The following is a 24,246-nucleotide window of genomic DNA, read 5'->3' as shown; positions in this document are numbered from 1 at the left end:
GAGGCGTCCCCAGGGGAGTTTTTCTAGGCTGGGTGGAGACCCTTAGGGCCACCTTCAGCTCCCTACCGCTCCCCACAGGCCTCAATCCGGAGGGTTAGAGGCCGGTGGGGCTCAGAGCCCCTTTTCCGGGGCCAGCGCACCCACCCCCAACGGGATCTCCAGGAGCTGACAAAGGCGGGAGGCGCGCAGGGGTGACGGCGCTGGAGTGGAGTGGGGGTGCTGCCAGCAGGAGGAGCAGGGGGTGGGGGTAGGGGTGCCGGGCTCGCCGGGGAGTCGGAGGTGGGGCCGCGTGTTCGCAGCGATCACGTGATGAGTCAGCCGGGCTCGGGGCGTGGCCGAGCGCGGTAAATAGGAGTGGGGGCGACCCCGGGAAGCGACGGCGGCGGCTCTGGCTCCGGCACTGGCACCGAAGGCATCCCCCAGCAGCAGGCCCAGACTCTCGGCGGCCGAACTCGGTGAGTGCAGGCGGGTGGCGGGCCGGGCGACCGCGCAGCACCACCGCGGCGGAAGTGACCTTGGTTGGGGTGATGAGACTGGGGCCCTGTGCGCCCCCCCGCCAGGCCCAGATGCTGTCCAGCGGCGTCCCCGGGCGCCGGCGGGATAAGGCGACCCTCCGGTTGTTACAGCCGGGCCAGCAGGGGTGGCAGCCGCGCACTCCGAAAAGTCGCCGTGGTGAAAAAAGCGAAAACAACCCTCAAGCGGGCAGCCGGGCTCCCAACCCCCACTCCGGCCGGGAAGCTTGCGCCTGCAAGTCCTCACTCGAGGGCTGTGTTCATGCCCAGGGCAGGGTCAGCTTGACCCCACGATACGCCTGTCCCCAGGGCCTGCCTGGTAGGTCGCCCAGGAGGAACGGGGGAGTTTTCGGGGAAGGTCCGAGGGAGGAGCCTGCAAGGAATGGCTTGGTCCTGATCCCAGTGACTTTTGGCCAGTATCTGGCTCCTCGGCCCCTTCTCGGCTTCTGGGCCTCAGTTTCCGCAAAAAAAAAACACAAAAAAAACTGCTGAGATAATAGTATCTACATGCATCTATTTTAGGTGTTTTCTTATTCTAAAGGGTTTGCCTGGGCAGCTTTGTGCACACAATTACGCACAATTCTAGGGACCCCAGAAGACAGAAACCAGAAAACAGGAACCTTGAACTGGGTGGAATAGGGTGGAACCCACATGAAGAGTTAAATCCAAAGATGAGAGGAGAAACTAAGCAGAGAGGGGCAGAAACTAAGCAGAGAGGGGCGTGTGAGGCCGTATAGGGCCCAATCCTCCTCGCTGGGGTGGGGGAGAAGAAGAAGAATGCCCTCCCTACTCCTTGACTGCTGTGGAGAAGAGACAGTGCGGAGGCCCAGGGAGGTGTGGGACAGGGGAAAGCAGGTGGGAGTATCTGGGCATCACCTCTTCCCTCCTGTGGGAGGAGCATTTAGGGAGCACTATAGAGTAACTGAGTTTGAGAGGCTCAGCTGGCAGGCAGTCCAGGTAAATCTGAGGTGGATTTGCCTTCTTAGTGGGCCTAGGTCAACCCCTTCTCTGCTGACAGACAAAGGGAGAAAAGCCCAGGCTCCATAAGTCTCTACCTGAGCAGGTAGAAACCCTCACCCAGTGGGAGGGGAGGTGGTAGGTTCAAAGGGAGGCCTAGCACCTTTTGTTACCTTGGGAAACCTGATCCCCAAGTGCCTCCACCCCAGGTGAATACCGCTGAGATGCATTCATCTAAATGAATCTATCAGCGCAGATTGAGAAGGTGAAAGGTTTAGAAGGGTGTCTGACTTGGCCAAGCCTCCTTCCCTTTCTTAACATAATGTCCTTTCCTTCATGGAGAATTGTTTCCTCTTGGCACTAGACCCAGGGACCTTGAGCTTCAGAAAGGGACTGGGCTATCCCCACCCTGTGTGTCTTTCCCAAAGAGACAGGTTGAAGGTGTTCTGAAGAAAGGTTCTGCTGAAACCTTTTTAGGGCATTTGTCCCAGAGCTGGGGCACTGCCCAGTGGAAAGGTGCAGATGCCTCATCCAGGGGCTTCACAGACCCAGTGAGCGGAACACAGGCCAGACACAGCCAGGCTCCAGTAACTCCCTTGAGGTTGGGTCAGAACAACCCTGTTTTCTAACTGGTCAGACGGTGAGAGTGGAAGCGTTTTTGGCTCCAGGAAAAACCTGCCCATGTGCCACTGGTTCAGCAACTTGCACCAAGATCCTTCCTCTAGACTGGTTCTTCCCCCCATTGCTATACTAGAGTGATGGAGTAGGAAGTTGCCCACATGTAAGGGATGAGAGAGATTTTGTGTTACTATTGGCAGCTGGACTGAGAAGTGAAGGGAGAGCACAGAGGAGCCTTGAAATGTTTGTCGGGTGATTTTCTTAAATGAGTGGTGGTTGTGTAGACTATCCCTGCCCTTGGGAGAGAAGGACTGAAATATTTCGGGGTGAGGACTCATAAGGTCTGCCGCTTATTTTTGATAATTTGGTATAAACAAAGTATCAAAAATATGGGAGGTTGAGCTATATGAAATGGGAGTTTGTGAACGTCATGAAAGATGGAAATCACTCGTTTTCATAGGGTCCAACCTCAGGTGCAGAGGAATGGTAGGGATTGACAATAAGCTGCTGGATGAGTTGAGGCACATACAGGTGTGGATTGTACTCACCGGATACTGGGAGGCAGCAGTCTACGCCTGGTCCCATATCTTCATCTCTCTCTTGTCTCATCCTCTATACAAACTCCATGAGCTGCCTAAGAAAGGGAGGGAAATCCTGAGTCCTTCCATGTCTGTTACTCAGACTCCACCCTAGTTTGGATAGGGCAGGGGATGTAGGGATCAAACACCATTACATATTTAGACTTAACCATTCCAGTTTGTAACCTCAGGCCTCATCCGCATTACCTCTCCACAGCACCAGGGGCCTCCATGTCTCAGGCTTGCGTAGGGTTCGCAGGGTGAGTGCATTCCCTCTTGGTCACAGCTCCCCTTTGCAGGGAGCAGGTTTTTCTTTGCTCTGCAAGTCCATTACCACTACTGTGCCTGCTTGGAGTCTTCCTGATGGACGTTGTAGTTCCTTTCTGCTCTTCTCTGTATAATTCTCCTGCACTCTTTTTTGTAGTTTTAATACTTTGTATCAATCCGTGAGCAGTGTTACTAAAATTGGTAACCTTTAATTATGTTGCGTGTATCCTTTTCCGGGGGTGTTTATGAGTTATTTATGTTGATACATACAGATCTAGTTAATTCATCTTAAATACAGTGTATTTGTCTACTGAGGGACAGTTAGGTTGGTTTTGCTTTTTCACTGTTGCTCACAGCACTGCAGTAAGTATCTTTGTAGCTCTCATACACTTGCAAGAGTTCCTCTAGGGCAAAGCAGAAAAAGTCTCATTGCTGGGTCATAAGGTATGTGTATCTTCTATTTTGCTGGATATTGACAGAGTACGTGGAGATAAAATGAAGTTTTTACCAACCTACACTCCCAGCAGTGTTGAGGGTTCCTGTTCCTCCTATTTCCCAAGACTAGTTATTGCCAGACTTTGATTTTTCTCAAGCACCAGTTTCCCTCACCTGTAAAACAAAAGCCTATATAAGATGTCCAGTGTTACTGTTTTATGAATGCTGGGTGCCAGGAAGAAACATGCCTGCAGTGTTGACTGTGTTATCTGTCTCTACCAGTCCAGTAACTCATTTAGTCTGGTCATCGAGATAACCTAGAGTTATCAGCAAGGATGGGGACAGGAGGAGGGGACAAATACCACCAAGACAGTAAACTCATCCAGTATAGAACACTGAGAACATGTAGATATTCTGCCGAGAGACCCAGTGGAGGCTGGGCTTCCCCATGACCCTCTGACCTAGTCTTGGACAAGATGTGTTCACACATGCACATAAGTCACATGGCTTTCAGGCTTGCATAAGACCTGGGAAGGTGGTGCCGTCCAAGGGCTTCAGCCACTCCAGGGTTGAGCTGTTGTCCAACATCAGCTGGGAGTCATCTGCTGCCCATTCGTGATCCACTTAACCCTACAGGTGTTTAAGGTGGGGCTGGGTGCTTTGTTCTGGTGGTCAGGATAGCACAATGAACCATCATTTGAGGGCTTGTTACTAAAAGTTGGAGGATCCTCGTTTTTCACCCACGCTGAGATACTTTTGAGAATAAAAAGAATTACCCTGGGACAGGAAGACTTAAGTGGCCTGTGCGTAGGGAGATGCATATTTACTCCACTAGTGAGTTTGAGACTTTCTTAGTGGTAGTTCATTGTAAGTGTTGCTTGCTCCGAGCTAGGCAGTTGGAAGGCACTTTCAAAAAGAGCATCTCCTTCCATCTCTTAGCCTCGTGAGGTGAGTATCGCTTCCTGGGGCCCCTGGAGAGGAAACCAGGACCAAGCCTGAGAGGTGAGGTCTTTCTGTTGCTTGCTTTTATGGCTGCCAACATCTTGGTCGCCCCAGTACCCAGCCAGCAGGAGATGTAATGGAGCCTGTGATTGAATTAGGGAGCTGCTGTGTTCTAGAAAGCTGGAGAGGCATGGAACACTAATCTCATTTAAATCTCTAAGGATTTCTAAAGGCTTTTATAAAGTAGTTGCAAGGTCCTTCAGAATCCAGGCAGTGTGCCCATTATAGAAACCAAGACATGGGGATGGAGTGCCCCCGTCAGCATCTCAGTAAGTCAGTATCAGCTGGTGAGCAAAAGCTTCCAGAACTTTCTAGAGCTTTTCAGAACTTTGTCCAAATGATGTCTGGTTTCTCAACAATACAGAATTTTTCAACTTCTGAGGGCCTTGGGGTCCATTGTTTTAAGCCTAAGGTAGTACTAATTTTCTTCTGTTTGCAGGATGTGGGCTGTTGTGGCTTTTCTGAAGTAATGTTCCATTTGTGGGCACTGTAGCTACTGCATGGTTTCTAGACACTGTAGGAGAGCAGCTTGAGTGGGCCAACCCTGCTGTACCAGGTGGGAATTAGTCACTTATTTTGGACAGATGATGGTGCAGGTGGGCAGGAGGGGAAGTACCTGTGAGTGGCTGAGGCAGGTGGATCCTTCTCATTGCTTTTCCTGGTTCCCTGGGAGCCTGAAGGGCCGATGAGCAGTGCTGCTGGCAGCCAACTGCAGTGGATGCCTTTTCTGGGTCACAGCAGTTTGCTGGGAGGGGACATTCAACTGCAGGGAGCAAGGCTCTAGGGGATGGATAGTCTACCTGGTGCCGTTTGTCCTCGCAGCTTCAAGGAGACAGATGATGACTAAGCATCCCCCCCACCCCCGCTTTTTTTTAAATTTAAAGATTGTAAGCCAAGCAGCAGTTAAACATGTTTGCCTTAGGAGCAAAGACATAACACAGAAAAGACCACATCAAAGGCTGTGATTCAGAGTCAAAAGGGAAAGGTCTTGGGTCTCCCTCAGGTCGATTGGAAGGTGTTTGACCACGACAACACCTATCAGCCACGATCGCGCCACTCCAACACTGAGGTGTAACTGGGCAAACTGAAGTCCAGGGGAAATGGAGATCTGCCTGGTTTTGTTTTGTGGGGGTCCTGAAATGGGCGAAACTTGAGGAATAACTGCCATTAGTGACAGCAAGAGGCAAGACAGACAAGTCTTTGTGGAAGAGAAAGAAATGGTTCTCTACCAAGACCCCACTAAATCTTCACACCCCTCCTTTATTTCCGCCTTTCCCCTAATTGAGAGCCACTCTGCTGCTATATAAGGCACAGCCTGAACTTGCAGCTGTTGGCAAAATGCAGGTGCTCAGGTTTTTGATTCTTTAGGGCCAGCTGTGAAAGAGGTCAGCCGTATATGAGCAGTAGCTGCAGGCAAGGAAGAGGAAAGTACCAGCGAAAGGCTGTTGCTGGACATCCACTCATCTTTTTCTGTATGTGCCAGAAGATTACAGCTGGCTTATTTGGAAAGTTCAGGTACGCATGCCCTGTCTCATTAGATTCAGTACACATTTAGAATTGAGCCTACCTGAGGGCTCTATCTCTATGTAAGAAAGCTTTAAAAAAAAAAAAAAAAGCAAGCTTGGTGGCCGCCCAAACTGATTCTGCGGCCCTTGTGATGTCAGGATTCAAAGCCTCCTGTGACTTGGCATCAGGTGCTCTCCTATGTTCATTCCATCCCTTTCTAGAGTCCCAAGGCCCAGAGTCCCAAGTCCCAGGAATGGCTTCCAGGTCGTCTAGGGTATGGTTCTGCTGTGAGGGGAGTTGGATAGGATCAGCGGGCCACGGGCCCTTTTTGGCACACTACATGCTACAGAACTTCAGTGGGGTGTGCTTTCATATAAACCGTTAAGTGCTATAGGGATTTGCAGAGGACAGAAATGAGAGAGCCCTTTTAAATTTTTTTTTTTTTAAGCCAGAGATTAGCTTGGAAAAGGGAAAGCTCGATATAGTGGAATCCCAGGTCTACCCAGGAAGTCCAGCAGACCGAGGACAAGAAGTGTTATCTGCCCACAACACTACCCTCCACCAGTGCACACCCTGAAAGGGAGTTTGTTGACTTGCAGTGTTTTTAAGCCTCTTTGGGTCCTTCTCCCTCATGAAATAAGAACTTTCTGTCCATTCTCTCTTACAATCAAGGGAAAAACAAACAAAACAAAACAAAAAAAACCCCCACAGAATTGAGAAATGGGAAATGTTTGCCCAAAAAAGGGGAAGAGAAAGCTGGTCCTTTTGTGCTGAGGGTGTGGGACCTGTGACTAGCTTGTAACGGCTCAGCCTGCTGTTTCAGCCACTTGCATGCAGTCTGTCTGGTGTTCGTGATTTGTGTGGATGTGGAGAGAAGGAAAGCTGTCTGGTGCTCACTAAAATGCAATCCGAGTGCTCTCAGGGTATCTGTGTGTCTGTCTCCTCCGGGAGGAGAAATGTGACGTAATATTCTTTGGGCTCTCCACAGTCTCGGAACCCTCCACGTGGAAGTCCATGTGGAGGTTACTTGAAGTTATAACCTCGATTTGAATTCAGACTCTTCTTTTTGATGTGGAGGTGTTGGGGAGTGATACCTGGGACTTTCCCGCACAGGCTAGAGGTGGAGGAAAAGAGAAGAGAGGAAGGGAGGGCAGAAGGGTGGTGAGTCGGACCTGGAAAGCAAGTGTGCCCAGGTGAGCAGCCCTGCCATGGCAGGGGCCTCTTCCCGCCCTCATTTCACTCTGGATTCCCACCTGGACAAACTAATGGCTGTGAGTCCCATTGACAGGGGTGGGAGTGGGGCTGAGTGAGGGTGGTGCTCGTGGGTGCGCAGTTAGTAAGTGCAAGGGCCGAGGTCTGACTCCACGTCTCCTGACGCCAGTCCCAGGACTTACCCTCACTGCCGCTGCAGCGGCTGTTGCCGCTTGAAGCCCAACCCAGACGCTCCCGTGTTGCCACGGCCCTGTGCCTGGGGCACTGACGCGAGAAGGAAGAGCTTCCCTGGGGCTCAGTCCTGACGGGCTGGGCTCCAGCCCCCCAAGCTCAGGGCTGCAGTACACTCAGGGAGTGCACTTCACCTGATTCTCCACGGAGGCAGGGGTATGAGGTGGGAGAATCAAGTTGACAGGAAATGTGGAGGAGGACCTGTGGAACCAAAGGAAAAGCAGGATGAGTGTGCGTGAAAGACACGTCTGGTGCAGAAGCGTGGGGGGCCTGGCAGGCCTCAGGCCTCAGGCGGGTGGGGAGAGGCGGGTACAACAGCCATGGCCCTTGTCAGTGCAGGAGCTGAGCGCCATCTGGGAGGTGGGTGGTGGGCCTGTGTTCTCTCCCACCACAGAAACCAGAGAAATCTTGTTTAAAAATCCTAGTTGCCGTGGAAGTGCTCCAATTCTCCACTTGCTTATGATTTAACATCTCAGCAGATGGCTGCACCCCCCAGGGGCACCTGGGGACAGTCTCATTTGACGTTTCAGGAGCATTCCAGTGGGACTGCCTCCTGCACTAGGCTCTCCTGTCTTGGAGAAATGTTAAGATGCCAAGTGTGAGTCAGAGGGCATCGATAAAAAGAAAGGAAGCCAACTGCTTTGCTCCCCAGAGAGCGCCTTGCTTCTTCTGCCATGTGAGGAAAGAGCACGACATTTACCTAACACTTTGGAGGCTGTGTGGGTCCCTGACACAGGGTCATGTGAGTGACAGCCTCTCCATGAGTCACTGAAAATGGGAAGGTTAAGTGTTCAGAGCAGGAAGTCGCTAGGGAGGGAGCCTCGTTGGTGGCTGGGGAGATGATTGGAAATGCATTTGGGGGCTCATGAAAACCAGTGTTCTTTCATTAGTTCGGTGGCATGGTGTCTTCGGTAGTCCTAGCTATTCTTCCTAAAAGAGCGAAGCTTCAAATATAATAATATATTCATGTGCAATAAAAAAGGCAGGCTATCTAGTGAAAAGGAAGGATAGATAGTGAAAAGGAAGTAACTGCTACAGTTACTACTTTTGTGTGTTTTTCTTAACGTTTTACATATAGTGACAGGAATAGACTTGTACACCCTTAATGGGCTCATGCACTTACCATGACTCACCTGTAACATGCGTTTTGTCTTTTTTCCGCTTACCGTATATCTTGGGCATATTTCCTTTCTCTGTACAATATGATTCACGTCAACTGTTCGCCTCTTAAATGGTTGCTGTGTATTCTATTATTTCCCCATTTACCATACTTAACAATGACTGCTATTGGATACTTGCTTGGTTTCTGGGCTTTTGCTGATACAGAGAATATTTAGGGAACATCCATATACCCGTATCTTTGCATTTTGAAGCTGGTAGGATACATTTCTAAAGGTCAGCTTGCTGAGTCAGAGGGCATGCAGATTGAAAAGTGACGGAGGTGGCCAGGTCAGCCTCTGCGTGGTGGTCCCTACCATGAGCAGTGCCACATCTCTGTTTCCCCACATCTGACCCCTGCCGAGAACTCTCAGACTGTTTTTGTAAATTCACTGTGTATGTCCTGTTGCCATTTTTCTGTTATGCTGCTTCTATTCTGATTTTTAAGAGCCCTTTGCATATTAAGGAAACAAAGCCATAAGTCTATGTAAGAACTATTTTTTTCATCTTGTCACTCTTTGTTTTTCTAGAAGAGAGGCTTTATTTTCATGTAATCAAACATTTTCCCTTTAAGGTTCTGTTTTATGTCAATCTTGGGCGCCCTCACTCCAGTATTACCTTTTTTAAAGTGCGTGTGTTTTCGTCATACAATTTCCGTTTTTCTTCAAGACCTTTGTTCCATGCAGCAGTTTTTGTCTGTAAGGAGTCAAGTATAAAGATTCAGCCTTACTCTTTTTTTTTTTTCCAAAATGCGTAGCCAGTTGTGTAAGCACCATTTACTGAGATATACCATTTCCTCACTCCCCTCTACTACACACGCTAAATTTCCACATAGGACATATTTCTGAATGGTCTGTTTTGTTGATCACATTGGTCCTGGACCGGCATCACTTCGGGGGTTATAATACGTGTACTACCATGACAATGGCCAGGCCTCCATCCCGTGCTCTTTTCCACAATAATCTTGCTATCCTTACACATTTATTCTTCCAGATAAATTGTTGCTGAAGCAACAATTAAGTTTAAATAGTCACTCACTGTGTGGGAGGCAGCATATTAAGTGCTGTCACCTAAGTCATGTCATCTTCATGTAACCCTCGCAAACGACCTGTGATCTGTGAGGAGGTGGGTCATTTCACAGAGCCTGCTGTGTAAGCCCCTGAGGTCAAAGGCAGGAAGTTCCCCCAACACACACAGTCCCCACTGGATGGGGATCTCACAAGGCCTGGCCGTGGTACGGCACCAGAACACATTTCTTATTTTCATAGAGCTGCTGGTCTAAGAGTGTGATTCAGAGGCTGAGCTGGAAATTGCTGGTCTCCTGCCTCCCCAGCCAGTCCAAGATCTAAGGGCCATGGTTGTGATGTCATGGTTTCTCTTTCCAGAAGCCCCATCTCTGGAGCGGGAAGCAGAGCCTTTGGCTAACTGGAAAAACCAGAGAAAAATCCCAGAAGACTTGTGCTACTGGCCAAACCAGCTCTTCCTCCCTGGCTCTCCTGAGGCTGGCACATGCTGGGTTTAGCTTGGCTTGTGTTCTGCTTGTTTTGTTTCCAAAATATGGCTTAAGAAGTTTATTTTCTCTTGCATTTTTCTTATCCCACTGGTCCTCCACAGACTGTTTATTCTCTCAGAGCACTAACTTGGAAAGTCTCCAACTTTGTTCTGCAAATCTACGGAGTGGCAGTTTGGCAATAGCAGAGAGGGCACTGGACTTGGTTTTAGCCTGAACATGTAGGCATATTCATTCGTGTAAGACAGACACGTTGGTAGTGCCCCTTGGGCCCTGGGGTTTTGACAGACAGCAAGTCAGCCCTGGCCCAGGCCTCACAGCTCACAGGAGAGTTGGGGCCACAAGCCATCAGAGAACAGCACCATTTCAGACTTCGCCCTAGCTCTGAGTGACAGCTCTGGAGACCCAAGCAGCACCAGCCACCAGCCCTCTTAGCTGCACAGGGAGGAGCCTCAGTGCAGGCGACACAGACCCTATGCTTTCTCTCTCCTGGCTCTCAGATTTTTGGAGGAGAAACGCACATGGTGTGTCTTAGCCCATTCAGTCTGCTCCAACGGAATTCCACAGACTAAGCGGCTTCTAAACACATTGATTTCTCACAGTTTGGAGGCTGGAAGTCTGAGATCAGGCTGCCAGCGTGTGGTCGAGGAAGGGCCCACTCCCCGGTCACGACTTCTGTGTCCTCACATGGCGGAAGGGGCAGGGGAGCTCTGTGGGGTCTCTTTTATCAGGGTGCTAATCCCATTTGTGAGGGTTCCACCCTCATGACCTACTCACCGCCCCGAGGCCCCCCTCCTAATCACACTCATTGGGAGTTAGCATTTCAACATGAATTGTGTGTGGTTGGGGCCTGCAAACAGTGCATGGCACATCCCGTGTGCTGCACACACAGGGTGGGACTTTGAGATGAGGCCCAGGAGCCCATGGCACTTGAGGGTTCTCTGCTGTCCCACCCAGGCTTGACAGCAGAGGAAAATGAGGAACAAAGGGGACAAATGGCAGCCAGGGCGAGAACATGCGTCTTTTGACCACTGGGTTGTTTCTGGCCCCAGAACTGTGCTGCCTGAAATGGTACCCCTGTTGTGTGTTGAGCATTTGAACTGAGTAAAGGAGAAGCAGCCTGATGTCTTCTGTCCTTTCCTTTCTAGGTGAATCCAGGACCCAGCTTCCAAAATGTGGCGGCTCTTGACCACCCTCAGCTGCCTGGTGGTGCTGACCAGTGCCCGGAGCAGGCCGAATTTCCAGCCGCTGTCGGATGAGCTGGTCAACTATGTTAACAAACAGAATACTACATGGAAGGTGGGCAAGGGGCAGCTTCCTACATGTCCCTTCCGAGGGTCGGTTTGCACACCCTGACGCCCAACAGAGGTGGCTGCAACTTGGCCCACAGGAAAGTCTGATTCAGGGGGTGGACGATTAGCTCAGTTGGTTAGAGCGTGGTGCTGATAACACCAAAGTTGCCAGTTCGATCCCCACATGGGCCACTGTGAGCTGTGCCCTCCTTAAAAAAAAAAAAAGAAAGAAAGAAAATCTGATTCAGTCATGGCTGTGCAGAACCATGCCCACCTCGTTCCTTACACGTGTGTGTGTGTGTGTGTGTGTGTGTGTGTGTTGCCTGTATGTGAGCATGCATGGAGGTGCATGGGGAATAAACAAGCTTTGGAAGTGTTTTTCCAACTGGATATCTGTGAGCCCCACCGTGGCAGCCAGCAGCTCCTTGCTTGTGCCCAGCCTAAGGCCTGAGACTGCGGGAACCATGAGGAATAGGTCATGTTCAGGACTGGGAGACGCAGGTTGTCTCTCTGGACACCAGCAAATGGCAGCAGATCACAGGAGACACCCGCTGGTCTGAGTGCCCACGCGGCCCATGAATGAGGTCCCTCTGGGTTCGCCCCGGCCTGTACTGCAGGGTGCCCGTCTTACTTAGTCTGTTCAGGCTACTGTCACAAAATTTCTTATAAACAGAAATTTACACACAGTTATGGAGGCTGGAAGCATAGGATTAGGGTGCCAGCACGGTAGGGTTCTGCTGAGGCTCCTCTTCCAGATTGCAGATGGCCGCCTGCTCGGTGTGTCTTCATGTGGTAGGAGGGGCGAGGCAGCTCTCTGGGGTCTCCTTTATGAGGGCACTCATCCCACTGATGAAGGCTCCACCCTCATGACCTAAGCACCTCGCAGAGGCCCACCTCCAGACACTGTCACATTCAGGTTAGAGTTCAGCGTGAATTTGGGGAAACACAAACATTTGGTCTGGAGCTGTACCCCAGCCCCCTTGCTCTGCTGAGTTGGAAGGAACCCCTGGCCCTGTCAGGCCTTGCACGTGGGCAGCATGCACACCTGCGTCCATCCCATCCCTGGAAACAGCCCCTCTGTTGGTGGGTGACTGCCGTGGTTGGGCTCTCTTCCAGGCCGGACACAACTTCTACAATGTGGACCTGAGCTATGTGAAGAGGCTGTGTGGCACCATGCTGGGCGGGCCCAAGCTGCCCCAGAAGTGAGTGCCCACTTGCTGGGGTGTGAGCAGCAGGTGTTTGTTTGGGACCCTGGGAGGGAGGGAGGCAAAGAAGGAAGAAGGCCTCCCTGGCATCTGCAGGTCTCATTTGCCCCAGAGCTGCACGGACTCTACATAAGATGGTCCCAAATGCCTGTGTTTCCTGCTGTGCTTCTCCAGGTGGCTCAGAGCCCCAGGTCTGGTCCCACGATCTGGTCGGCCACAACATTGTGCCTCACTCCCTTTCTAGGGGACGGTCCACGGTCAACTGGCCTTTGCAGGGATGTGGTGGGGTGGGCAGCGCAGGTGGTAACATGTGCGCTTCTAATGGAGACCTTCCTTTGTCCAGAGTTTGGCTTGCTGAGGACATCGTTCTACCTGAAAGCTTTGATGCCCGGGAACAGTGGCCAAACTGCCCGACCATCAAGGAGATCAGAGACCAGGGTTCCTGTGGCTCCTGCTGGGTGAGGCCCTGCTGGCTGAGAAGGGCTGGTGTGAAGGGGGTTGGGGGACTGGGAGTGACCAAGGGAGTTGGGGTCGGACCACCCCACCTGTGACTAGGCACGTTACATAAACTTCCTGAGTCTCAAACTTCACTAGTATAAACATAAAGATCCCTGTGGCTGTGAGTTATTGCAAGGACTAGGTGGAAGAATAAATGCACAAAGCACCTTGTACAGGGCACGCCCCGTGTGTGGGTTGTGATGTGTTTTTATTTCTGTTGGACACTCTGTCCCGTGCCATTGGCCAATACCACTGGTTTTGACCTCTACTCAGCTTCAGAGACGCAGCCCTTCGGTATCAACGAGCTGTCTTAATTCTGTTTGTTTGTTAACTGTGGTGACATATACATAATATAAAGGTAACCGTCTTAATCATTTCTAAGTGTCTAGTTCAGTGGCATTAAGTACACTCATTATTGTGCAGCCATCACCACCACCATCCACAGAGCTCTGTCATATTGTAAAACTAAACCTCTGTCCCCATTCAACACTAGGTCCCCATCCTCCCTCCTGCCAGCCCCCCACAACCACCCTTCTGCTTTCTGTCTTTGTGACTTTGACTCATCTGGGTACTTCATAGAAGTGAAATCAGAGTGTTGGTCCTTTGCATGAGCTGTGTTTTTATGTTAAACTTCAAAACCACATGTTTCAGAAATGAACTGAGTGCCCAAGGTGAGGCTCAGGGAGGATGGGTCTCTTGCTTTACAGCTGATAAGCTTAGGTGCTAGGACGCTCGCCTGCGATGTCGGGGGAGACTAACCACCAAGAAAGTCAGAGGTGCCCATGGTGGTCCTCCAAGGTGGTGGCTGGTGGACTCCACAGTCCAGGAGTGGGGCTCACCTGGGTGGGCCTTGTTCTTCCAGGCATTCGGAGCTGTGGAAGCCATTTCTGACCGGATCTGCATTCTCACCAATGGGCATGTCAACGTGGAGGTGTCTGCCGAGGACCTGCTTACCTGCTGTGGCATCCAGTGTGGGGAAGGGTGAGTCTGAGGCAGCAGCTCCCAGTTCAGGAGCCCAGGCCCCTAGGAATGGTCTCCTCGGGTGGACGGTGACTGAGGGCTCCCTGGGACGGAAGTGGTACTCCTTCAGGATGGGTGGTGGTCCTTTGCCAAAACAATGTGGGGACCTGGGGAGTTTGGAAGCTGGGTCTGGCGTGACTGCTGCTTTCTAGGAGGTGCCTAAAACCAGGCTGGCAAAACAGATAGTCTCAGGATATGTGGTTACATTTCAGATCACCGGTCTGGTTTTTGTTATCTTTGTTCCATTTTCCTGCTCAACAAATGTAATAGCCTCAGGGCCTGATTCTTTATCTGTAATTAAGGATAATGGGTCCCCATATTAGTCACAGGGAACTAAACCCGTGTGCCTGGGGTGTTGCCTTCTGCCACCTCTGGTCTTGGTTCTACAACAGTGGTTCTCAGCCATGGTTGCAGATTAGAAATACCTGGGAGTTCGGGGAAAAAAAGGTGTGCCCAGGCCTTACCCTATACCACTTAAGTTATTGGCACTGGTATTTTTTTTCAGTGTCCCAGGGAGTTCTGTGTGTTGCTTGTTGAGAATATTCTAGAAAGGACACAACCTGGGAGCATCCTTCTGTCTTCTTGAGGATCTTGGTGGGTGGGCCGGGGAGCTTGGGTGATTCCCTGGCAGAAGGGACTATTCAGGGAAGGATGAATTGGGAGGTCTGCTGGGATCTGGGCGAACTGTTGGGCCAGTTGCTGAAGGCAGTGGTGGAGCCACCAGGCAGTGGTCTAGGAGCAGCGAGCACTTCTCATTCAGTTCTAATGAATGGCTCTTTTCTTAGCTGTAATGGTGGCTTTCCCTCTGGAGCTTGGAACTTCTGGACAAAAAAAGGCCTGGTTTCCGGTGGCCTCTATGACTCCCATGTAGGTGAGTGTCTGCCCTCAGCTTCTGTCTGGTCAGATGGATTTTATAAGCAATGAAAAATAATGGTCTCATTTTCCATTTTAAAGTGAAGGTTGAGGGTTGAGGGCAAGAGTGCTGGGCTGAAAAATAGGGTAGAAAGACAAGCCAGTCTTCTTGATGGCAGAATTAGCAACAAATTCTAAGAAATCTCAGGAAGAAATTTCTTTCTTCCTGAAGAAATCTCAGGCTGTAGACTTGAGGGTGACTACTGTTTACGTTGGTCATCACCCCAATTCTTTCTGACTCGAGGGGCCTCTGTCGGGGCTGTTGGCTGACATCCTTCTTTCTACTTGCCCCCCCACCCCAGGTTGCAGACCCTACTCCATCCCTCCCTGTGAGCACCACGTGAATGGCTCCCGGCCCCCATGCTCAGGGGAGGGGGGGGACACTCCCAAGTGCAGCAAGATCTGTGAGCCTGGCTATACCCCATCCTACAAAGACGACAAACACTTCGGTAAGCACTCCAGGCCAGAGACCCGCTGACAGCCTTCCCGAGCCAGAGAGAGGCTGGGGCAACTGAATCTTAAGAGTCAGGAATGCAGGATGGCAAAGAAAGGGCATTAATGCCTCTCTTGCCTGCCTGTCTTCATCCTGAATTCGGCCTCAGGGATGTTGTCTTACAGTCACAGTCCCGTCGAGTTGTAAGGGACCAAACCCCTGGTTTTACAGGGGAGCAGCCTAGCCTGGTCTCCTGGGTCCCACTCTTCCAGGCTCATGCTCACTGCCACTCGTACATCAGGGCCTGGCTCTCCTGCTTCTCGGCTCCCAGATTCAGTGCAATCACCACTCCCCGGGAGCCTTCCCTGACGACCACCCCCACCCCCTTCCTGGGTTGGGCAGGTCCCCTAGATGCTCAGTCTTCCCCTGGTGGCTCCCGGAAGTCAGTGAAGAATTGGCTGATGGAGCTGTGGCAGGTGAGCCTCACCCCACTGGGCTGCTTCATTTGCCAGGATGCAGTTCCTACAGCGTCCCCAGTAGCGAGAAGGAGATCATGGCGGAAATCTACAAAAATGGCCCGGTGGAAGCGGCCTTCTCCGTGTACTCGGACTTCCTGCTCTATAAGTCTGGTGTGTATTGATCCCTGACGGCCGAGGGTGGAAGGGGGACAGGGCGGTGTTAGGCCTCCCGTCGCCCAGCTCTGCACATCCCTCAGCAGCCGGCCGCTGACTCTCACCATCACTGCTCTCGGCAGCTGCTCCCGTTTGCCTCCCCCACACGTGCCATTCCACATCCCCTCTCCATGGTGTTTCTGTGTGGCCAGTTGCTGCTCATTCCTACTCATCCCTTAATAGGCCGCTCCGATGTCTCCTCAGGGATGCCTTCCCTCCCCTCCCTGGGGCCTCTGGCTCCCGGCTGTCTGCTTCCATTGCTTTGTCAGCATATTCATCACACTGTAACTGTAGGTTTTATGTGTCCTGTCTGTCTTGGCAAAGTCCTAGCATCATGCCTGCCATCCAGTGGATGAGGAAACGGAGCACGTGCTGTGTGCGACACGGGGGGGATTCAAACTGGGAACTGGACGGTCCCCGGCCCAACAGCTGCCTTAGAAATCCCCCCATTGTACATGAACAGTCTGTGCTGCCCGCCTGTCTCGTTTACATTCTGTAGAAGGAGAATTCCAAAGCTCGCCACTCTTGTAAAACAGGGATTACGCAAAGGAAGATGTTTCTGGAAGGAAATAAAAATGTTACAAAGCTGGCAGTTCTTCTTATAGTCCCCACCCATGTTATACAAGGATGAGGAGGCATTTCCAGTTTGACAGAGTGATTCAGCAGTGAGGGGACAGCCTGATTGGCAGCCCTCCGAGCGCTTCATAGCCAGTATCTTTCTCCATTGATCAACACTGTCTGCCACCAACCCAGCTTCTCCTGCGTTACCTTCTCCAGGGTGACCAACCCCAGAGCAGCCATTTAAAACTCTTTCAGCCACAGAATGCTTTTGACACATCCTTACATGGAGTTTCCAATATATAAGGCGAATAATTAGTATTTTAACATTACATTTATTTCTTAAATGAAAACTTGTAACTTTAGTTCTCAAGGCACCCAACAAGCATCTTTTGTGGGTTCCTTTTTAATGTTGACTCAACATATTCTAATGTTGGGCTTTCAAAAAAATACATGTCAATAATTCCGGAATATTGTGGGAACCCTGGGAGCCTTCCGGTGCAACAGTAGGGTTCTGTAGAACCCTATTTGCCAATGGGTTGCGTCCTTTCCTTGTGGCAGGCCTGTTGGACCCTCTGGGCCTGACTGGTCCTGAGGAGGGGTAGCCAGCTGAGTTGGAGGGAGGCTGTGAGATGGGGCCGTGGCCTGGTCTCAGCCTGAAAAGGTTTTTCCTTTCTCAGGAGTGTACCAACACGTCACTGGAGAAATGATGGGAGGCCATGCAGTCCGCATCCTGGGCTGGGGAGAGGACAACGGCACCCCCTATTGGCTGGTTGGCAACTCCTGGAACACTGACTGGGGCGACAATGGTGAGTGGCTGCTCCCTTCCCGCTGAGAATAAGGTGTCATGAACCGGAACATAATTGTCATTTTGTCTTCCTCGGCTCCACCTGCTGCACAGCTGCAAACCAGAGGCCTTGGGCTTACCTGTGACCTTCTGGTGCCTAGTGAGCTGGGGTTTCCTTCTGCCACAAGGGCAGCCCCTGATCCCGAGAGGGCAGTAGGGACCAGGACCCAGCTTCACATCGTTTGTGCCTGCCGGCTCCCCCTTGTACCAGGGGCAGGGACAGGTGACATGGGGTTGAAAGGAAGTGGAATCCAGAGGCCTCATGCTGGGCAAACAGGGCAAGCTGACAGAGCACCTTGGTGCGGTCTGGTGTTTGGGGGCTGGCTTAGTGATTTCTGCTCCTGGGATTCAAAGATGAGTCTGAATATGTTGGCAAGGGCCAAACCCCACGGCACACTTTAAAGGCATCTTACTTTTGCTTTCCAGGCTTCTTTAAAATCCTCAGAGGACAGGATCACTGTGGAATTGAATCGGAAATCGTGGCTGGACTCCCGTGCACTGAGCAGTACTGGACAAGGATCTAATCTGCTGTGGGCCCGTCCAGCCAGCCCTGGGGCAGTTTTTCCCTAAATAGAGCCAGTAGGGCTGGGGATGAGATGAGGGATAGGAATATGTTTTATTCTTTGAGTTCAGATAGGATACAAGAGGTTTTAGACAGGGCCTGAAGGACTGCATTGGGCCATACCTCCTGTCTACCATGAGAGCTGTCTTCCAAGGAGACACATCCAAGGCCTGGCTACGTCCCAGCTTGTTCAGTGGACTGCTGTCCCAATGCACATGAACCAGGGAGGCCACTGCTGCAAGCAGAGCACGTCCCGCCCCCATAGACTAGTGCTGCTCCAGCTGCTGCTGCAACTATCTCCACACCCTTCCCCAGCCGTGCGTCACCAGGGAGCGTAACACACCTAGAGGGTTTGTAGGTTTTCCAAAGGGATGGAAGGCACAGTTCCTGACAAGACAGCTTCTCCTACCTGTCAGCAGTACCTCTCAGTAAGTAGCTTTCTAGATTTGGAAGTAGGTTGAGAAGAGAAATAGGGGGGCAGCCCTTTGGAGAAAGCCACATTCTCCCAGGACCCCTGCATCTGTTGAGCTTTGCGGTGTTGCTAACCTCCTCTGGTCTTGTCCTTGGCATGATTCTTTTTTAATAGAAGTTTTATTTTTTCTGCACCTCAGCTGATCACATGAACGAGAGTCTAATAGTTGGAAGAGCTGTACTAGTTTTACAGACTGTCACCTGAACACAGAACTGGGTGGTTGTGACTTGACCAACCTACCGACCTCTACTACCACTAGTTTTGGATAAACAGCTCTTAATGTTTAAAAATCATGCTTCCCCGATAATTGAACAAGGAAAGGAATGACTGTGCCAATAAAAGATTTCTCCTTCCATGTAAAGTCTGTTCTGGTGGGTTCTCAAAGATCATTTGTCACTGTAGCCTTGTAGCTGCTGTCTGTCCTTATCTGTCCCCCAGAAAGTAATGTTCTCATGGATCTGGGTGCCCTTGAAACTCCAACCAGAGCTATCTAGCCTCAACTGTGTGGAACACAATAAAATGCCTAATTTTAGCTTCTCACTGCCCCAGCCATGCTTTCAAACCACGGCTTCTATCCCTTCTTAGTTCCCTGTCATTCTCATCAGCATGTCTCTGTAAATGCATCCCCGAAATGTGCCCCATGCCTTGATAAGCTCTGCCCCTGCATAAAGAGCCAAGAACATAGTTGTACTCAATTTTTTTACCAATGACATCGCAGCAGTAACCTGTCAGGAGTCACACAGGCATGATGTATTGGTGAGGTCATGACCCAGGTGTCCTGATGGAGGACCAGCTTTCCCTGATACCCTCCGGTGCTGGAATGGGGGGAGGCAGCTTTGAGCGGTATTCTGAGAGCTCCCTATGACTCTTCAGTTTACATTGCTAGTTAGGAACTATTCCCTCGGGTGGTCGGAGTTAAGACTCATAAACAACAAGGTATACCAGGTCCTTGAGGGAACAGAGGAAATGAGACGAATGAGCACAGACCCATCCCGCAGGCCTGTCAATACCTGTTCTTTCCCTTCCCCAACTCAGAGTTGGACTAGCTCTTCCCAAAAGGATGCGAAGTTTGACTTCCAATGTGATTCAGAAAGATCAGAAGCTACCTCAAGTAAGCGCTTATCAAAACACCCGGTAAACACTGTGGGAAAAATCTGTGAAACTCCTAGCGCTTATGTAATGTTTAACGAGGGTTACCAAAGCCACACATTTGTAATCACTTTATTCTTAACATTTCAGTTAGAACACATTCATAACCTCAACGGAATTGACATTCTACCCACTCCCCAACTGAGTTGAATAATTCCATTTCCACACCGCTTTTCCCCATCTCCACCACGGCCCTACCTGCAACTCCATCCTCGCCCAGGACGCCAGCCGAGTTGTGCTAAAATGAGGTAACCAAATGAATCGTGGAGCATGTTCACACTTGGCTTAAGGAGTCTGTTAGAAACCAAAACAATTTTATGATTGATATTGGGATCAATATCAATACTTTTTACCTCAAATTACCCCACTGATCATTACCTCACCACCTCAGCTACTCTGCAGAAAACTTAAAATATTCCACTGTAAATAGAAATCAAGTAGACTGTGCCAGGGATGCTACACATTTGGTTAATTAAATTGTGGGGTTGCCAAATTTAGCAAATATATAGGATGCCCAATTTGATTTGAATTTCAGATAAATATGTCCCCTGCTATATTTGGGACATAACTATACTAAAATAATAGTTTATCTAAAATCCAAGTTTAAGTGGCTTTTAGCCTGCATCTTACCTGGCAGTTTCAGTAGAGAAACAAAAGGTAAACTGTCGTCCAAAGAATTTAGGAGTGGGCAAAAGACCTTGGCACAAGTCAGTGATAGTAAAAATGGCATCGCTTTGTGGCTGGGAGGGACCTCAAGAGGTCACCCAAACCACACAGAAGATCAGCAAGTCCCACGGGTCATGACTGAGCCAGAGGAGAAGCTTCCAGGATGTCCACCTCAGACCAAGGCTCTGTCCACCAGGTTCTTTGTCCTGTGTGAACTTCAACAGAACTAAGATTTCAACGCACAAATTTTTAACAACCTGCCTTAGAATCTCAACTCAACTTTTGATGCTCAAACTACTTACTGAGTCTGGCTCAAAGCTGTACATGGCAAGTCACTTTAGTTTGTCCAAAACTGAGGCTCCAACGAGCCAATGAACTGAAGCCTCCAGGGACCAAAACCAAGGCGACTATGTCAGATGGTGGCGGTCCCAGGAGGAAAATCGGGGTGGGTATGTGAATAGCAATGCAAGTCCAACATTGCTGGAAAAATATCAGTCACATTCAATAAATTGCTGTCCATAAAGGACTGCAGCAAAAGAGCAGACTGTATACTATATACATTGAAAGTAACAAGGGCTTCTAGAAAGCACTTGAATGCCCTACGTCAATGATTCTTCGCCTGGGGGCCTTTTTCAGAGCCATGTCTCCCCTCGTCCAAGCTGAGACCTCTGTGCCTCCCTGGGGGTGAGAGTCCTGACAAAACTCCGCTGTGCGGGTAGGGAGGAAGGCCAACCACAGCGCTAAGAACTAGGCTGAGTACCACTCGGCTTTCAAGCCCATCACCTGAAAACAGCTTTTCCCCTTCTTGAGACTTCAGTGTATAAACTGGTAATTAAAAAACAAACACAGAATTAAAAACCCTGAATGCAGCTAAGAGAATTAGCCAAACGTAGGGAAGGCTACAAGCTGGAACCACGGGTGAGGCGATGCTGCCACTCGCTCATTTTCGAACAGGCAGTCATGCAAGGGCCAGACAGCTGTGTCCCTTCTTGGTGCTGCTCTGGCTGCCTTCGTGGTGGCAGCAGGTGGCCATCCGTCCCTCAAGCACTAACTCCATGTCTGAGTTACCCGCCATGTCCACCCAGGCTTTCAAGTGACCTGCTCTTGACAAATGCAGAGGAATTCAATTCATTATTAGAAAGCTCTTCTCAAAAACATCCGACTTAACTGGAGACCAATCTTCTACAACGGGGCCAAGACAAGCCTGCTGTTTTCTTTCTGAAAGCTAAACTCTCTTTAAAGGAGGAAATAATAACCAGAACACCCAGGAGCTAATTCCTAGCCTTCACGTGCAGAAGACAGTTGCATTCCTAGGAAACATGGGGAAATTACCTAAACATTCACAGCTACTACATTCAAGTCAACTGAAGAAAACAAAATGAAGAGAGAAACAGGAACCAAACAGAAAATTCATTTTTCTACTAGGCCAGGTATTCAAAGGTTGCTTCCAAGTAAATACATTTAATTGTAATCCTAGCCAGGAGTCACACTGAGCTCTCGCGGCCCGTGTGCAGCCAGCTCCCACCTGCAGCTCCGAGGGTGCTGTGCCATCGGCCACCAAGCACAGAGGTGCGGGCAGCCTACAGATACCAGGTAACAAGGGGGAGGCAGCCTCTCCTCTTCTTATCTTCTCAGCTGCATGTTAGTTTCTCAAGGTCCAAGCCCACAGAGTTCTTTTGGGATTAAAGCAGGAGGGGAAGGAAAGGGGAAGCAGCCGATGTCCATCCTTGAAAAAAAGGTCAGTCTGTTTCACGGTGAACTTCGGCTTCCAGACCAATTCCAAATCAGTGTTCTCCAGTCTGAACGTAGTCCTCTGTGACCTGGGACAGCGTGCTCAGGTACTGCCAGCTCAGGGCAGCCAAGAGCATGACAAAGGACAGGTAAATGGGGGAGTAGTGGCTTCGGGAGATCAGCTGACAGCTGGGAAGATTCTGCGTCCTGATCGTGGAGATGATCTGCCTTGTTTTACTAGAAGATGAGTCTGAGTTGGGGATTCTATGATAAATCTGTTAAAGAAATGAAAATATCGTAAATGCTACTTATTGAGTCCTAGGAACTTCATAAACATCTTCTGTGCCGACTTCTTACAACTCTAAACAGGTAGGGATTTTATGCCCATTTCAGCAATGAGGAAACTGAGAACATGGAAGTGTAAGAGCCCGCATCACTCCACTAATAAGGCAGGATGTTGGCCTCAGGCCTGTGGAATCCCAATGACTGTCCTATGGAGCCAGCAGGAGGCCTGAGTACATGCCGCACAGGGAGATACTGGTCTTCACTGATCTGTCCCCACGCCTCCCAGAGCCAGGCGCACAGCCGGCGCTTGGGAATGTCTGCAGTTTTTAGGCTGAAGCAGAGTAACATGGAGAAGGGGAAATAGTATTGGAAAGACTGGCAGACACAGCTTAGGAAAACAAGACTAAATCTGCAGGACGGGTCACAGGCTAGACGAAGAAAGGCAGGAGCTGAAGCAGGACACCTGAGAGTCATCCTCATTTCCTCCCTGCCCCTCCACACCGCCTGTCCCCTCCACAAACCTCCGAAATATTTGCTGAACCCAGTGCTCTACGTGCCTCCAATTACTGCCCCTGGTTAGGCACTCAGGGTCTCTCATCTGAGCTACACCAGCCTCCATGCTGCTCCGGCCTCTGTGCCTGACTCCTAAAATCCACGGACCCTGTTCCCCACTGTCACCAACGAGATCTAAACCCTCTGCCTGACAACTACAGTGGCCCCTATTACCGGCTGAGTACGGTCTGAGCTCTCAGCATGGGGCACAAGGTCACCATGACCTGGGCCCACTGTACCCTCCCCACTTCACACTCTAGTAACAACTGCCTGCATTATTTCCCGTGTGCTGTTGCACGCTCTGTTCCTTCCTTTGCTCACACCTTCCCTCCGCTGCATCGCTCTTCCCACCTTCCTTCACCTGGTTAACGCCTACCCATCGCCCACGTCTCAACCTAGGTATTATGTCTTATAGAAAACCTACCTTGAACACCCGGGTTGGGCCAACTGCCCTCCTCACATACCTCTACCTTATCTCTTACATTGAAATCTCTACTTGTATTTGTCTCCGTAACTAGACTGCAAGCTCACAGGTACCTTGGCTTAGTCATCTTAGCCAGCCTCGCACTGCCTGGCACACAGCAGACCCTCCAGAAATATTTACTGACTCAAACTGACAAACTAGTTAGGAAGTGACAACGCTCTGAGCCGAGATGAAGGCAAAATGAGTGAAGAGGACAGAGCAGGCATTTTAAAAAATAATTGTTTTTCAAAATTTTCATTATGGAATGGGTATTTTTTCCATAAACGTATTCTTGCCACCTTCCTTCCTCCCCTCAAAAAAGCACAGCTGCAATTTCATATAACACAGAAAGAATATGCCTACAGGAATACACTAATGATATCTAATATCTAGTAATTATGCTACAAAGGACAACTATAGAGAGAAAACAGAGATGGGGATGAAACTACAATTTCTTCAAAGAAATTTTAGATGATGGAATTATACCTGTAAAAACAATCAACACGAAACTAAAAGTCAAAACTCCCTTGCACTATTCCTCCTCAGTTACTTTTATTTCTCCTCTCACTATGCCCTTCTAAGCCTATATATAAAAATGTCTGATATGTTCCCATAATCCTCAGACAGGATACTTTAAACAAAATAACTGATGCCCTAAATCAGATGCCAGCAAACTTTTCCCTAAAGGACCGAACAATACCTTCAACTTTGTGGGTCACCTCTGCTGCAGTACCCCCCTCTGCCACAGTGCTGCACAAGCTACCAAACAATAGGCGAACCAATGGGTGTGGCTACGGTCTAATAAAAAGCTACTGACAAAAACAAGGGGTCGGCCAGCGTGGTTGGCCCACCTCGCCCTCAATCCAACTGTGAATCACAACTAGCGTTTAATTCCAATAGTTAAGGAAAACACCAAAAAAATCCGAAATTTTAATACCGGAGCA

At 50.1% G+C, this 24,246-nt stretch overlaps 2 protein-coding genes across 4 annotated transcripts in view; one reads left to right on the top strand and one right to left on the bottom strand.

Moving 5' to 3' along the window:
• Positions 1-304: 304 nt before the first annotated feature.
• On the top strand, positions 305-18,988 carry CTSB (cathepsin B). Of its 2 annotated transcripts, XM_033134528.1 has the most exons (10): positions 305-455; positions 11,135-11,285; positions 12,395-12,480; positions 12,827-12,941; positions 13,844-13,962; positions 14,787-14,872; positions 15,216-15,362; positions 15,859-15,975; positions 17,256-17,384; positions 17,849-18,988. In XM_033134528.1, exons 2-10 carry the CDS (start codon positions 11,160-11,162, stop codon positions 17,944-17,946), a joined length of 1,023 nt encoding a protein of 340 aa, XP_032990419.1. In that variant the 5' UTR covers positions 305-455; positions 11,135-11,159; the 3' UTR covers positions 17,947-18,988. The 2 variants fall into 2 exon arrangements, with proteins under 2 accessions (XP_032990419.1, XP_032990420.1); XM_033134529.1 differs by lacking the exons at positions 305-455; positions 11,135-11,285; positions 12,395-12,480; positions 13,844-13,962 and having other exon boundaries at positions 12,868-12,941.
• Positions 18,447-24,246, bottom strand: part of FDFT1 (farnesyl-diphosphate farnesyltransferase 1) — a 27,086-nt gene continuing 21,286 nt past the window's right edge. The window contains exon 7 of one of the 2 annotated variants that reach the window (XM_033134526.1): positions 18,447-22,277. In XM_033134526.1, coding sequence (XP_032990417.1) covers positions 22,056-22,277 — 222 coding nt within the window. In that variant the 3' untranslated portion in view covers positions 18,447-22,055. The remainder of the gene's footprint in view (positions 22,278-24,246) is intronic. The other variant, XM_033134527.1, reaches the window with a different exon arrangement.

This window comes from Rhinolophus ferrumequinum, chromosome 18 (assembly GCF_004115265.2).
Source record: "Rhinolophus ferrumequinum isolate MPI-CBG mRhiFer1 chromosome 18, mRhiFer1_v1.p, whole genome shotgun sequence".
Lineage (NCBI taxonomy): Eukaryota > Metazoa > Chordata > Mammalia > Chiroptera > Rhinolophidae > Rhinolophus > Rhinolophus ferrumequinum.
Note: the sequence above shows the minus strand (reverse complement) of the source record. Positions and strands in the feature narration are given on the sequence as shown.